This window comes from Ursus maritimus, unplaced genomic scaffold (genome assembly GCF_017311325.1).
Source record: "Ursus maritimus isolate PB19 unplaced genomic scaffold, ASM1731132v1 scaffold_9, whole genome shotgun sequence".
NCBI classification, from domain to species: Eukaryota; Metazoa; Chordata; class Mammalia; order Carnivora; family Ursidae; genus Ursus; species Ursus maritimus.
This window is the reverse complement of record NW_024427107.1, coordinates 7,456,676-7,473,683: the sequence shown is the minus strand read 5'-3', so window position 1 is coordinate 7,473,683 and position 17,008 is coordinate 7,456,676. Positions and strand designations below refer to the sequence as shown.

Genomic DNA, 17,008 nt, shown 5'->3' with positions numbered 1-17,008 from the left:
AGATTTTGTCACTTACTTGTCCTCTTAAAAAGCTGAAGGAACTCTTTGATCGAATTAGTTGTCTGGATCCTGAATCTCCCTTTTCCCCATAGATAGAAATGTACACACTTGCTACTGTTCCAGCATTCCAACGCTCACCTGTTGCCACATGCACTTCATATACTGTCACTGACAAAAAAAGAAAACTAAGCTTTATATGACAAGAATTATTCATATGATAGAAAAATTACTTACATCTAATCAAGAGTTCCAGTTCCAGTTAAAATGCAGTAACATACTCTACCCAGTCTCTCCCACTGAATACAGCTATAAAATCTTGATGAAATGCATAGAACAGCTGTAGGAAAATGCTGATGTACTGGGGGGATTGGGAAAGAAGATCAGATTTGGAGGTACCAAGAAGTGGCAGTGTCCTCTTTTTTTGTCCTCTGGTATCTTCCACCCTGAACTCAGTTCACCAGAAACCTGGAAATAGGTACTGAAGCTCAGACACAGGGAGCTCAGGAGAGCCCTCTTGCTCAGGCTTAAGAAGCAGGAAAGAAAATTCCTAACACTTGGAGACAGTACAGATATTCTACATTTTTTTTTTTGCCCTTTCATTTCCCCATTCTCTCACATCCCAGTGCCTAGGCACAGAAGCAAACAGGAACCCACACTCTCAGGGAGAACTTCAGCCTCTGTTCACAGGATCTGGGCTTTAATAGGGTGGGGTCAATCGCAATTGTTTCCTTTACTCTCTCTGTTCTACCATTACTTAGCCCTGGACACAGGAAGACTACAGAAATGTACAGCAAAACAGGTAAACTAAAGCATCAGCTAATCATTAAAAGACCAAAAACAGGAACCAGGGAACTGGAAAGTACCAAAGAGGTTCATAGAGGGAAGAAAGGCAAACACAGAAAGCTCTTTATTAACTCCTGGGCTAATCCCTAAGCTAAAGATGCATGAATACCAAAGACTTTGAGATCTAAACTAATAGATAAACCTTCATGTAGGCCTCAGATTCACCAATGAATAGTATACAGGTGGGACAAATCTGAATAGCACTGCAAAGTCTTTTAAAACTAAACTGACAATGGAACCACAGCCCACAGATGACAGTTGGAATTTGTGGCCTGACAAACTAACCAATGGTCAACTGCCTGTTAAAACAAAAATATAAACATTCTCCACAGGATTTAAATAACATCCAGTGTCTCAAATAATAATATGTAAAATATCCAGGATATAATTCAAAATTATTCAGCATATGAAGAACCAGGAAAATTTCAAATCATATGGGAAAAGACAATGAAGAAGAGATATCAACTTCAAAATGATACGAAGTACTGGAATTATCTGACAAAATCTTTACAGCAACTATGATACAAATGCTACTGTAAACAATCATGCACTCTCAAAATCAATGGAAATATAGAGAGTATCAACAAAAGAAAACTTAAAAAAGACCAAATGGAAATCTTAGATCTCAACAAACACCATAAGCAAATTTTAAAACTTACTGAATAGGGTCCAGAGAATGAGAAGGACAGAAGACAACATTACTGAACTTGAAGAAAGAGTAAATAGAAATTATCCAACTTAACAAAAGAGAAAAATATCTTTAAAAAAATAATAAATGAATAAACAGAGCCTCCGAGACCTGTGGAACAACAATAAAAATCTGATACTCATGTCACATAGCTGAAGGAGAGAAGAAAGAGTATGAAGCCAAAAAAAAATATTTGGCCCAATAAAAGGAACAAATTAAATAAAAAAAAAAGATCAATGATAAAGAAATGGAGATCTATGAATAACCTGACAATGAGTTCAAATACTCATCTTAAAGATAAAAAAATGACCTAAAAGAGAACACAGAATTACAACTAAATAACATCAGGAAAACGATGCACAAAATGAGAATATCAAAAAAGAGGCAGAAACTGTGAAGAACCAAACAGAACTTCTGGAGCTGAAGTTAACCAAACTGAAAAATTCATTAAGCAGATTTAACAAGTAAACTTGACCAGAAAAAGAATCCGTGAATTTGAAGACAAGTAGGTGATTTGAAATTATCTAGTCAGAGGAGCAAAAAGAACATGTTGTGACCTTAAGAAAGAAGGAAATTCTGTTACATAGTACAACATGGATGAACCACAAGAATACTATGCTAAGTGAAATAAGCCAATTACAAATTGGTAAATATATGTTCCACTCATGATTCTAAAGTAGTCAAAATCATAGAAAATAAAAAGTAGAAAGTTGATTGCCAAATGGTGAGTGAATGAAGGAGAGGGAATTACTGTTTAATGGGTATAGAGTTTCAGCTCTGGTCCCTGTTCCACATGCAAGAAGCTTCAAAGGTACCACTCCAGCCTAACAAGCAAAAAGCTGAACAGACTAAAAAATCGACAACTCTTTTTGAATCCATAAAAGAGATAAGGACCCAGGGCAAGCTACAGCCCCCAAGATTGGAGAGACAGATGCACAAAGAAGGAGTCACAGCTTAGATGGTAGCAGAGACTCATGAATAGAAATTGCCATGGAGGGGTACCTGGGTGGCTTAGTCGATTAAGCGTCTCACTCTTGGTTTCAGCTCAGGTCATGATCTCCCGGTTGGGATCAAGCCTGCATTGGGCTCCATGCTCAATACAAAGTCCACTTCAGATTCTTTCTCCCTACCTCTCTGCCCCTCCCTGCTCATGTTCTCTCTAAAATAAATAAAATCTTTTAAAAAGAAAGGAAGGAAGGAAGGAAGGAAGGAAGGAAGGAAGGAAGGAAAGAAGGAAGGAAGGGAGAGAGGGAGGGAGGAAGGAAGGAAGAAAGAAAGGAAGGAAGAAAGGAAGAAAGAAAAGAAACTGCCATGGCAACCACTGCTGGCACAGGAAATTCTGAACTATAATTAACAAATTGTTGGAGGTTCATTGCCGTCTGAGAGGTAAAAACTCCAGGGGGAGTTCTTAATCATAGGAGCCCCTGCGCTTTTGTGAGTTTTGCCTTCAGGAGCTCGCCTAGGTTCTCACAGTAAATATGGGAGAAAATTTGCTCCCTAATTCTGGCAGAGGGAAGCATTTTTAACTACACCAGTGCCCTCACTATGTTCTTAATAAGTCCTGCCCTCTTGAGAAACAAATTAACCAGATCCTAACCCGCTAGGGTATTAATGGAGCCTGACTGAGCACAGGGAAGGGAAATACCCAACTCAGCCATCCTGTCCCATCTAAGAAAGAAGGAAAAAAACTGAGAAATAGTTATGAAGTTCAAGGTACAAAGGCATAGAGTCACTAAAAGACTGAAACCTAATTCTAAGACTATTAAACCCTTCCCTCCCCCCATGCCTCACCACTGTATTACTAAAGGCCTATTGACTATATTTCCTTTTGTCTGGTACATCATGCCAGCTATCAAGAAAAAATTATAAGGCATATTAAAAGGCAAAAAACACAATTTGAAGAGAAAGAGCAAGCATCAGAAGCAGACATGGCAGGGCACTTGAAATTATCAGACTGAAAATTTAAAATAACTATGATTAATATGCCAAAGACTCTAATAGATTACATAGATAACATGCAAGAACAAATGGACAATGTAAGCAGAAAGATGGGATTCCTAAGAAAGAATCAAAAAGAAATGCTAGAAATAAAAAACATTGTAACAGGGGAAACTGAGTGACTCAGTTAAGCGTCCAACTCTTGGTTTTGGCTCAGGTCATGATCTCATGGGTCATGGGATCGAGCCCCACATCAGGTTCTGCACTCAGTAGGGAGTCTGCTTGAAGATTCTCTCCCTCTGCCCCTCACCTCACTTGTGCACACACACACACACACACACACACACTCTTTAAAAATAAATTAAAAAAAAAATTATCCGGGGTGGCTCAGTTAGTTAAGCAACTGCCTTTGGTTCAGGTCATGATTCCCAGGGTCCTAGGATCGAGCCCTGTGTTGGGCTCCCTGCTCTGCGGGGAGCCTGCTTCTCCCTCTCTCTCTGCCTGCAGCTCCCCCCACTTGTGCTCTCTCTCTCTCTTAAATAAATAAGTAAAATCTTTTAAAAAAATAAAAAATATAAATAAAATAAATTTAAAAATTAAAAAAACATTATAACAAAAGCAAAGAATGCCTTTGATGGGCTTATTAGATGCTACACTGATAAGTAAAGAATCTCTGAGCTTATCAATCAATAGATATCTCAATAGAGTCCTCCAAATATATATCAATAGAGTCCTCCAAAACTGAAAAGCAAAGAGAACAAAGACTGAAAAACAAGGACTCTGGGAAACTACAAAAGGTGTAATGTACACACAATGCGAATACCAGGAGAAAAAAGAAAGAAAGGAACAAAAGAAATATTTGAAACAATAATGACTAAAAATTTCCCCAAACTAATGTCAGACATCAAACCAAAGATCCAGGAAGCTCAGAGGACACCAAGAAGGGTAAATGCCAAAATAAAAAAATTTTTAACTACTTTAGGCTTATCATTTTCAAACTACAAGAAACCAAAGATAAAGGAAAAAAATCCTGAAGAAATAAAGAAAAAAAAACCTTATTTATAAAGAAACAAAGATAAGAATTACATCTGAGTTCTCAGCAAACATGCAAGCAAGAAAAGAGTGAAATATTAAAAGTATTAAGAGAAAAAAACACCGAGGTAGAATTCTCTACCCTGTGAAATTATCTACCAAAAGTGAAGGAGAAATACAAACTTTCTCAGACAAACAAAAATTGAGAAAATTTGTTGCCAGTAGACCTGCCTTGCAGAAATTGTTAAAAGCTGTTCTTAAAAAAGAAGGAAAATAATATAGGTCAGAAATTCAGACCTATGTAAAGAAAGAAAGACAATCAAAGAAGCAATAAATGAAGATAAAACAAAAACTTTTATTTTTCTTATTCTTAACTCATTTAACATATGCTTATTTAAAATAATAATAGCATCAATGCATTTATTTATATATGTTTATGTATGTATACATAATATATGCTTGTGTGTTATTATATATAAAAAATAAAGCAATGATACAAGATATAGAAGAAAAGAATTATTTGTTATTATAAGGTACTCACATTACCCATGAAGAGATATAGTTATTTGAAAGTGGACTTGGATTAGCTGTAAATGTATACTTGAAACTGTAGAGCAGCCATTAAATAAAGTTTAATAAAGTTTTTTTTTAAGTATAACTGATAGGCTGAGAAAGGAAAGAAAATGGAATGATGTTCTCAATTGAATACTCTCTTAAAATCACAAAAACAGGGCGCCTGGGTGGCTCCGTCAGTTAAATGTCTGCCATTGGCTCAGGTCATGATCCCAGGGTCCTGGGATGGAGCCCTATCGAGCCCCATGTGGAGCTCCTTGCTCAGTAGGGAGCCTGCTTCTCCCTCTCCCTCTGCCGGCCATTCCTCCTGCTTATGTTCTGTCAAATAAATGAATAAAATCTTTAAAAAATAAAATAAAATCACAAAAACAGAATAAGAGTGAAAGACAAAAACAGGAACAAAGAATAAAAGAAGCAAATAGAAAACAGCAAATATGGTATATATTAATCCAATTATATCGACAATCACTTTGGACATCAATGGTCTAAATGAACCAATTAAAAAATTGTCTGAGTGGATTAAAAAATAAGACCCAACTTTATTTTATCTATAAGAAACCTACTTTTAATATAAAGATACACATCAATTAAAAGTAAATGGACAGAGAAAAATATACCATATTAAACTAATCAAAAGAAAGCAGGAATAGCTGTATTAATTTCAGTCACAGCAGATATTAAAGCAGGGAAAGCTATCCTGTATAAAGAAAGGCATTACATAATGATAAAAAGGTCAGTTCTCCAAGAAGACATGATAATACTTCATGTGTATATGCTTAACAACAGAGCATCAGACTACATGAGGCAAAAACTCATGTAGAATATGTAATAGAATTGCAAGGAATAATAGATGAATCCACTATCATAGTTGGAGCCTTCAACACCCCTCTCACAGAAATGGACAGATCAAGCAAGCAGAAAATCAATAAGAACATAAGTGAACTCAACAACACTGTGGATCAATGGTTTATAATTCACATCTATAGATTACTTCATCCAACAACAGCAGAACACACATTTTTCCCCACACTCACATGGGACATTTACCCAGATAGATCACAGTCTGGGCCATAAAACAAACCTTAACAGCTTTAAAAGAACAGAAATCATACAATGTCTTCTCTCAGGCCACAGTGGAATTAAGCTAGACATCAGTAACAGAAAGATAACTGAAAAATTCCATTATGCATGGAGATCAAATAACACACTTCTAAATAACACATGGGTCAAAGAAGTAATCTGAAGCAAAATTCTAAAATATTTTGAACTTAACTGAAATAAAAACACAATTTATCAAAACTTGTGGGATGGAGCAAAAGCAATGCTAAGGGATTTATAACATTGAATGCCTACATTAGAAAAGAAGAAAAGTCTAAAATCAATCACCTAAGTTTCCACCCTGGGAAACTGGAAAAAGAAGAGCAAATTAAATTCAAAGTAGACAAGAAATAAAGAAATAAGACTTAGAGCAGAAATCAATGAAATCAAAAATAAGAAATCAAGAGAGGAAAATCAATGAAACTAAAAGTTATTCAAAAAGATTGATAAAATCAATAAGCCTCTAGCCAGGCTAGTTGAGAAAAAAAGAGAGAGGACACAAATTAGTAATACCAGAAATCAAAGAGGGAATGTCACTACAGATCCCATGGAAACTTAAAATTATACTAAAGGAATGCTATGAACAACTCTATGTTCACAAATTTGATGACCTAGGTAAAGTGGACCAATTGCCTGAAATAGACAATCTGCCAAAATTCACAAAAGAAGAAATAAAATTTCAGTTTGGGAAGATGATAAAAGTCCTAAAGATCTGTTGCAAAACAATGGGAATATACTTAACACTCTTGAAATGTACACTTACATATGTTAAGACAGTCAATTTTGTTATGTGTTTGTTATCACAATTAAAAAATTAAAATTAGGGGTGCCTGGGTGGCTCAGTCGTTAAGCGTCTGCCTTCGGCTCAGAGCGTGGTCCCAGGGTCCTGGGATCAAGCGCCGCATCAGACTCCTCTGCTGGGAGCCTGCTTCTTCCTCTCCCACTCCCCATGCTTGTGTTCCCTCTCTCGCTGGCTATCTCTCCCTCTGTCAAATAAATAAATAAAATCTTAAAAAAATAATAATAATAAAAAATTAAATTAAAGTTAAAAAGAAATACCTCACTAGCCTGAGAAAGTCCATTTTTTTGCTCTGGTTATCTTAGTAACCCTTACCCACTGTAGGAAAATAATTCCATAATTATAAAACATATTTTTTTCAGGTATATATGATAGTATACTGGTTAATCAGGCAAACACTTTAAGACTTCTTTTTACCTTAAATGACAAATACTGTCCTGAGGTGCTTGGGTGGCTCAGTGGGTTAAGTGTCCAACTCTTGATTTCAGTTCAGGTCATGATCTCAGAGTTGTGAGATGGAGCCCTGAGTCAGGCTCCAGGCTGGGCACAGAGCCTGCTTAAGAGTCTCTCTCTTCCTCTGCCTCTCCCTGCCCCCTCCCACTCTCTCTCTCTCTTTAAAAAAAAATGACAAATACTGCCCTAATTCTTTATGGACTCAAAGGTACTCAATATAGCAAAAAAGACACTAATCGAGCATTTCCTTGTTTATACCACCTAGAACTGATGTCTCTGTCACCAGAGAAAGCTGTCACTTATCTACAATAACATCACTTCAACATAGCACCAATCTTTGCTAGAATATTAAACAAAAGTATGGCTAAGATCAGCTATCATTTGTTATATCTACTAATGAGATTTAGATAACTAAAAGCTTACCAAGTTTATTAAGAGTACATGAGAGGGTACAGATAGCACAGAGATAACATATAAGAGGTTTCTCCAACTGGGGGAAGAAACTGGGGGAAAATGTTTATTAATAAACCTTAAGTACCAAGTACTACAAACAAAGCAAGAAAAATTAATATGTATTTGAAGAATATGCATCCTTTGAACAGAATTTTACAGTTAAAATAAGACACAAAAAAGCAAAAAATAACCTCTGCATCCTGACTAACAGTGGGGTAGGAACAGGGTGCCTGGCCAATGTCTCATTTTGGGTGAAGCAAATAGGCTGATGAGGAAGAATGTTGAGAAGAATGCTTATAAAGGGTGATAAAAATGCTTATGAATGGTGAGAACAATGCTCATACAAGCCTTCACTTTTCTGCAAATGGAACTATTCAAATATATCAAAATATTTCAACTTCAGAAAATTAACAGAGAGTTTATTACACCTTAGTTAAAAAGTCACAATGGAATCATCAGCTTCTGCAAATGTTTTACTTTCCCTAAAAAAGTTACACAAGTTATTATGTACCTAAGCCTAATATCAGATTATATGACATTGTGGAACTCTTCTTAATCTTCACATAAGATTTATTACCATTTATTGCTTTAGAAAACTAAGATATCACATTTTGGGTAAGAAATATTCTGGATAGAAGAAAAATTTATTTTTGTAAATTACCCATTTAATAATTCTTATGTACCTTTTTCTTATTCTTCTATTCTCTTCCAAAGCAGAGGCCAGCCAACACAAGAGCACCCTTACAGAGTCACCCTAAACTACGCAGTACAAGTGACTCACTAACCTATTTCTCAGCCATATTTACATAAGGCTTGAATACACCTCTGCTTTTGGCCAAATGCTTAAAAAGTCATTGAGCAGTTCTGTTTTCATTTCCTGAGCAGTTCTGTTTTCATTTCCTACCTTTCAAAACTAAGGTAGAACCTGGTGGCTAAAGTGTCCACTGACTTGCATTTCTTAGCCATGGAATAACTTCTTCGTTGGGCACTCAACTGTCTCATGACCTTCTAAAAATTAATTTCTTGTTTTGATTAAGAGACATTTCAGGGGCACCTGGGTGGCTCAGTTGGTTAAGTGTCTGACTTCAATTCAGCTCATGATCCCAGGGTCCCAGGACAGAACCCCACATGGGGCTCCCCATTCAGCGGGGTGTCTGCTTGTCCCTCTCCCTCTGTCCCTCCCCCTGCTTGTGCTCTGTCTCTCTCTAAATAAATACATAAAATCTTAAAACAAAAATAGAGGAATCTCATTTGACCTCTCTGCAAGGTTAATTGTAGACAAAAACATATTCCTGAATGCCAGTACATGAAACAACTACAAAATATTTAGATGCAGCTTTCACATCAGAAGAGATAATTGGTAAAAAATGAGCAGTTGCTTACTCATTATTTGTTCATTTATTTGTTTACTCACCATGTATTTATCAAGTTCCCTGTCCTTAAGCATTTAGGCAAACAAGTTTTATTTGTGCTTCCTGGAGTTGGATCTTCCCTACCTGGAAGCATGGGTTGTCCTTTGTTTAAAACAGGAAATTCTCGACAGATTTCCCCATCCTCTTGATCTCGTGCCAACCATCGTTGAACAGGTATATAAAACTTTTTTCCAGAATTCATGTTCCACAATTGTATCTACAAAGCAACAGTATTTCTTGTAAAACATGTTAGAATACTTTATCAAAGAGTCAAATAAAAGTTTTTGTCCAAGCCTGACACTTAGCTCATAGAATATCATGATACTTCTTTTTAAATACAAGTTGTTGAATACTTGACAAGAAAATTTCTTCTTTTATTGCCATCTCAAGTACAATGACATTTCTTTTCTTTATTTTGAAATTTTTCTATTTCTAACTTCTCTATATTGAAATGCTAAAAATACCAATTTCCTCCCCAAATTTTCTAAGTGTCAATATTTTCCTATTTAGAAAGAGATTCACAATTTTCAAAAATCTATTACTTCCCTGTTCTAATCTCTTAGTAAATACATTTTTTATTTCAAAATGATTTTATAAAATGTTAACATGAGCTTAGATTTCATGCACTACAGAATCAAACTTATACAGTATTTTTTCTGTGGGTCCTCAGCAATGAATGAAATTTAAGCAATAATTATTTATTTGGGTATCTCTTATGCCATATTCTTTCTATTCCATTTACCCTGGAGTTAAACAAAGATGTTAATAAATTCTGTTAGGATCAGATGAATTCTAAAAATCATCAGAAAGTAGAAACTAAGATTCCTGATTCTAAAATCTGTCTTTCATGAGTAGGGTACTATTATTGTTTTAAAAGCTTCAGTGAGTGTTATTTTATCTGTTAATCTTATAATCTTTAAAATGCCTTAATCAGAGATTTTCTATTTTAATGTGTTTAAGAAATGAGGTTGTTATAAAGATAGATTTTCAATCCCTAAACATACTAATTCTGTAGATTTTGTAAGGCCCAGAAATTTGCATTCAATAATTCATACCATGTGTGATTTTGGTACAATCACACTTTTAGAAAGGTTTCCTGAGAAACACAGATTATCATTGGTTTACAAGACTGCTGGCATTGCTATTTGATTTGGTTATTTTAAGTAAAGCCCAAGCCAAATTACTTGAGAAATACAAAATAAATCGTCATTTGAAACTTTTTATTTTGTAATCTTCTTAACTAAACTTGAAAGAACCAAGATTAAAGTCCTAAAAGTAATGCAATTATTTTATGGACTCTGGAAACATTGTATCATTATTGCTATAATGGACTAAATGTTTTAATTCAAATCCCTTCAAGTTATAGGCACAAATTGGCTTACTTTAAATTTTAAATTTTAAACTTCTAAACTATAAGAATTGAACAGAAAATACCTAACACATTATCTAGCAACTTAACTTGGCAAAATTAGTAAATTATATAAGTGCCTCATCTACCTAGAATAAACCTTTGAATCAAGAACACCTCTCTTCTTCATTGGTACTCAAAGACAGGTGAGGTAAAACTCAGGCAAACAAGTTGCCTTTCAATGACAGTAATTGTCATACAAAGACAGACAACAGGAATGTTCAGCCAATTTTTTTGTCTTTCCTCTGCAATATTACAAAATCTTGTCAGATCACTTAACCACTGTCTCAACATCCCAGCTGAACATATATGTATAATAAATATAATATTGCTTATTGGTTTTCAATCAAATCAGGTTGCAGGAGTATTAATGATAATTTTCATAAATTAACTTACTAGGAGAGAAAAAAGTAAAAGATGTTATATATGATCACTTAAGTATCAATTTGAATAGCATACTTCAAAAACTCTATATAGCATAAAAGAGAGAATTATGCCATATAGAAGAAAGGCAGTAATCTAACTTCTACATTCATATTTTCATAAAGTGAGTTTCATTTTTCAATTTCCTTCAGGATCTTTTGTGACTTCAATGCAAAGAAGATGGCATTATTTTTTTTTTAGATTTTATTTATTTGAGAGAAAGCTAGTGAGAGAGAGAGAGCATATTCTCAGGGGAAGGAGCAGAGGGAGAAGCAGGCACCCACTGAGCAGAGAGCCCCACATGGACTCGATCCCAGGACCCTGAGATCATGACCAGAGCGGAAAGCACATGCTCAACCAACTGAGCCACCAGGCGTCCCAAAGATGGCATTATTAACAACTATATATATATATATATACATATATATATTTATCTGCTAACAGAATAAAAGCATTTTTAAGGGATTACTTATCTTCCACAAATTTTTCATTAATTTTCTCACATATTACAAAACTGTAGAACAAGTCTGCCAAGAATATCAGAGATTGACAAGATGTTCTTTGCATTTTGAGAACTTGCTTACATAAGTTCATTTATTTTGAAATGACAAAAGATGGAAATACACCATACACAAAAATGGATAACAAGATTTTTGATTTTCAATGTTGAAGAGCGTTTGTTGGCAACTATGGTACTAAGTAAAATTTTTAATTCTGAATAATTTAGAAAACGTAAGCCTTTTTTTTGCTACTAAATGTATTCAAGTGGCATTATTTGCTTAGCATGAATAGACCAAATTTGAGAGCTGGCATTCAAGTCTAGCAGATTATTATTTCACCAACACAAATGGTCTATTTTTACAATCCTTTCAAAACAGATAAAATTCACCTAGTCACATTTTCATCAATAGTGCAACCATATCAAGAAGCAATGTAATTGTCAGAACACGATGTTGTACACCTGAAACTAATGTAACACTGTGTTTCAACTCTACTTAATAAAAATAATAATAAAATAGTTAAAACTAAAATAAAAAGAAGAAGTAATGGGAGTTTATCCAGAGTCCCAAGTACTTTCTTTTCTTTGCAAAGAGGTAAAAGGATTATTTACTTGAGGTGCTTCCCTCAATAAATTAGGAATTAAATTATTAATAAGGGCGTATGATACTGTTGTTTTGACAAACATACTGACTAAAAAGATCTAGGTTTGATTCCATCAATTTGCAACAGGTGTGAAATGCCTCTTTGAGGTTTGATTCCTGAACAGAATTTGCAGAGGGTTTTGCAAAGGACAGGAGTGTTGATGTGTCTTTACCTCTTTACAGTGCCAGGAAGGGGAGGGTCCAGAGTTAGTATGACCAATACGAATCTTAAAGAGTGTTCCAATATCTCCCATCATGATCTAGAAAAGAACCAAGAAAATGTCTTTTCAAAGTAATCTCACAAAATCTATTTAAAAATAGCTCTCATATTAGGACATTATATATCAATAAAGGGGTTAACCATCAAGAAATATAATAATTATAAACATGTATATATCTCATGACAAAGTGCCAAAACATATGAAACAAAAATTGACAAAACTGAATAGAGAAATAGTCTACAATAATGGTTAGAAATTTCAATACATCACTCTGCATGATGTGTAGACTAACTAGACAGAAGATCAATAAGGAAATTAAGGACTTGAACAATATTATAGACCAACTAGATATAACAGATATTTATAGAACATTCCACTCAACAAAAGCAGAATACAGTTCTCTCAAGTACACATGGAACATTCATTCTCCAGGGCAGACTGTATACCACAAAAAAAGTTTTGAAAATTAAATAAGACTGAAATCACAAAGAGAATAGTTTCTAACTACAATGGAATAAAACTAGAAATCACCACAAGAAGGAAAAATTGAAAATCCGCAACTATGTGTAAATTAAACAACATACTCTTAAGCAACCAATAAGTTAAAGAAATTGCAAAGGAAATTAAAAAAGAACTTGAGATTAATGAAAAATAATAATTACATTAAAATATAGGGAATAAAGTGAAAGCAGAGCTTAGAGGGAAATTTTAGCTGTAATTCCTTAAAGTTTGAATGTACTTAAAAAGGAAATCATTTCAGATGGGTACCCATCAGCTAAGTTGGCAAGCTTACTGTGAGAAAAAAACTTCTTTGGAGATTCTGACCTAATTAATCCAGAGACTCTAAGCAAAAAGAAGGAAAAAGGGGGAGGGGGCGGAAAAGGAGGAAGAAGAAAGGGAAGAGAGGGAAGGAAAAAGGAGGTGGGAAGAGAAAACAGATGGGGAGGAGAGAAAGAGGAAGAGGAAAAAGAATAAAGAAGATCTCAAATAATTAATATAGCTATACAATGTTAGGAACTAGAAAAAGAAGAGTAAACTAAATGCAAAGCTAGCAGAAAAAAAGGAAATAATAAATATTAGAATGGAGATAAAATAGAAAATAGTAAATAAAATCAATGAAATCAAAAGTTGGTTCTTCAAAAACACCAAAATTGACAAATATTTAGCTACTCTAAAGAAAAAAGAAAGAATACTCCAACTCCTAAAATCAGAAATGAAAATAGAGACATTACCGCTAAACTTACAGAAAGAAAAAGGATTATAAAAAAAGAATATCATGAATAATTGTAGGCCAAAAAATTAGTTAACCTATATGAAATGTATGAATCTTAGAAACACACAAATTATCAAAACTGACTCAGGAAAAAACAGAAATTCTGAATAGGCCTATAAAAAGTAAAGAGATTGAAGCAGTAATCAAAAACTTCCCAATAAAAAAAGGCCTAGAACAGATGGTTTCATTGGTAAATTCTACCAAATACTTTTTTTATCATTAATATATAACGTTCTTTTTTATTGAGCTATAATTGACATATAACATTATATTAGATTCATGTATATGATGTGATATTTGTGTAACCTATGAAATGGTCACCACAATAAGTCTAGTTACCATCTGTCACCATGCAGAGTTTCGCAATTTTTTTCCTGTGATGAGAACTTTTAAGATTTACCCTCTTGGCAACTTTCAAATGTGCAATACAACATTACTGACTACAGCAATGCTGTAATACTACATCCCTGTTACTTATTTATACCCTCAACTCTCCTTCCACCTGGCAACTACCAGTTCTGGATATCTACTAGTTTTGTTTTGTTTCCTTGTGGGTTTTTTTTAGATTCTGCATATAAGTGAAATCATATGGTATTTGTCTTTCTCTGACTTACTTCACTTAGTATAATATCCTCAAGGTACACTTACATGGCCACAAGTGTCAAGATCTCATTCTTTTTTATGACTGAGTAGTAGTCCATTGTGTATTTATACCACATCTTTATCCATTCATCCATCAATGGATGCTTAGATTAGTTCCATATCTTTGCTATTGAAATAATGCTGCAATGAACACAGGAGTACATATATCTTTTTGAAATAATATTTTCACATTTTTTGATTCCAGAATTGGAATTGCTGGATCATATGGTATTTCTATTATTTTTTTTTTTTAGAAATCTCCATAGTGTTTTCCACAGTAATTGTACCAATTTATATCACCACCAACAGTGCACAAGGATTCTCTTTTCTCCTCTTCTTGCCAACTTATTATTCCTTATCTTTTTGATAACAGGTGAGAAGTGATATCACATGGTTTTTATTTGCATTTCCCTCATGATTAGTGATGTTAAGCATCTTTACGTGTGCTTGTTGGACATTTATATATCTTCTTTGGGAAAATGTCTATTCAGATCTATCCATTTCTAATCAGATTATTTCTCTGATATTGAATTATGGGAGTTAATTATATATTTTGTATATTAACCCTTTCCTAGATATATGATTTGGAAATATCTTCTCCTATTCAGTAAGTTGTCTTTTTATTTTGTTGATGGTCTCCTTCCTACAGAAGATTTTAGTTTGATGTACTACCGCTTGTTTATTTTTGCTTTTCTTGCCCTTGCCTTTGGAGTCAGCCAAGATTAATGTCAAAAAGGCTACCACCTATGTTTTCTTCAGGAGTTTTACAGTTGCAGATACTACATTCAAGACTTTAATTGATTTTGAGCTAATTTTTGTGTATGGTGTAACATGGTGGTCCAGTTCCATTATTTTGCATGTGGCTGTCCAGTTTCCCCAACACCATTTATTTGTTGTATATTCTTGCCTCCATTTATCATGAATTGACTATATATGCATGGGTTTCTTTATAAGTTCTCTATTCTGTTCCATTGATCTATGTGTCTGTTTTATGTTGATACCATACTGTTTTGATTACTAGAGGTGTGTAGTGTATATTCATTTTTTATAATAATTTATGTTATGTTAGTCACCATACAGTACATCCTTAGTTTTTGATGTAGTGCTCCATGATTCATTATTTGCATATAATACCCAGTGCTCATCACAATATGTGCCCTCCTTAATATCCATCACCAGTCTATCCCAATGCCCCACTCCTCTCCCCTCTGAAGCCCTCAGTTTGTTTCCCAGAGTCAGTCTCTCATGCTTCATTCCCCCTCTGTTTACCCCCCCATTCATCCCTTCCTTCTCCTACCGATCTCCCTGCTATTCCTTATGTTCCACAAATGAGTGAAACCATATGATAATTGTCTTTCTCTGCTTGGCTTATTTCACTAAGCATAATCTCCTCCAGTCCCATCCATGTTGCTGCAAATGTTGGGTAATCATTCTTTCTGCTGGCTGAGTAATATTCTATTGTATATATGGACCACATCTTCTTTATCCATTCATCTGTAGAAGGGCATCTCAGCTCCTTCCACAGTTTAGTTATTGTGGACAATGCTGCTATGAACATTGGGGTGCATATGGCCCTTCTCTTCACTATGTCTGTATCTTTGTGGTAAATACCCAGTAGTGCATTGCTGGGTCATAGGGTAGCTCTATTTTTAACCTTTTGAGCAACCTCCACACTGTTTCCCAAAGTGGCTATACCAACTTGCATTCCCACCAAGAATGTAAGAGGGATCCCCCCTTTCTCCAAAACCTCTCCAACATTTGTTGTTTCTTGCCTTGTCAATTTTTACCATTCTAACTGGCATAAGGTTAGAATGTTGGTCTCCATGTGGTTTTGATTTGAATTTCCCTGATGGCTAGTGATGTTGAACATTTTTTCATGTGTCTGTTAGCCATTTGTATGTCTTCATTGGAAAAGTGTCTGTTCATATCTTCTGCCCACTTTTTGATTTGTTTCTCATGTATTGAGTTTGAGAAGTTCTTTATAGATCTTGGATACCAGCCTTTTATCTGTAATGTCATTTGCAAATATCTTCTCCCATTCTGTGGGTTGCCTCTTTGCTTTGATGACTGTTTCCTTGGCTGTGCAGAAAATTTTTATCTTGATGAAGTCCCACGAGTTCATTTTTTCTTTTTTTCCCTTGCCTTTGGAGACGTGTCATGAAAGAAGTTGCTGTGGCCGATGTCAAAGAGGTTGCAGCCTATGTTCTCCTCTAGGATTTTGAAGGAATCCTGTCTCACATCGAGGCCTTTCATCCATTCGGAGTTTATTTTTGTGTATGGTGTGAGAGAGTGGTCAAGTTTCATTCTTTTGCATGTAGCTGTCCAATTTTCCCAGCACCATTTATTGAAGAGACTGTCTTTTTTCCACCAGATGTTTTTCCTGCTTTGTCAAAGATTAGTTGACCATAGAGCCAAGGGTCCATTTTGGGGTTCTCTATTCTGTTCCATTGGTCTATGTGTCTGTTTTTGTGGCAGTACCATGCTGTCTTGGTGATCACAGCTTTGTAGTATAGCTTGAAATCCAGCAACGTGATGCCCCAACTTTGTGTTTCCTTTTCAACAATTTCTTGGCAAGTCGGGGCCTTTTCCAGTTCCACAGAAATTTAAGGG

General features: G+C 34.8%; 1 protein-coding gene across 1 annotated transcript in view; it reads right to left on the bottom strand.

Annotated features, from left to right (window-relative positions):
- The window catches only part of RP1 (RP1 axonemal microtubule associated), a 297,701-nt gene that overhangs the window by 230,962 nt on the left and 49,731 nt on the right, over positions 1 to 17,008 (bottom strand). Inside the window, exons 4-6 of the mRNA XM_040626106.1 lie at positions 12,436 to 12,522; positions 9,374 to 9,506; positions 17 to 168 (exon numbers count right to left, since the gene is read on the bottom strand). Of these exons, the coding sequence (XP_040482040.1) occupies positions 17 to 168; positions 9,374 to 9,506; positions 12,436 to 12,522 (372 nt within the window). The remainder of the gene's footprint in view (positions 1 to 16; positions 169 to 9,373; positions 9,507 to 12,435; positions 12,523 to 17,008) is intronic.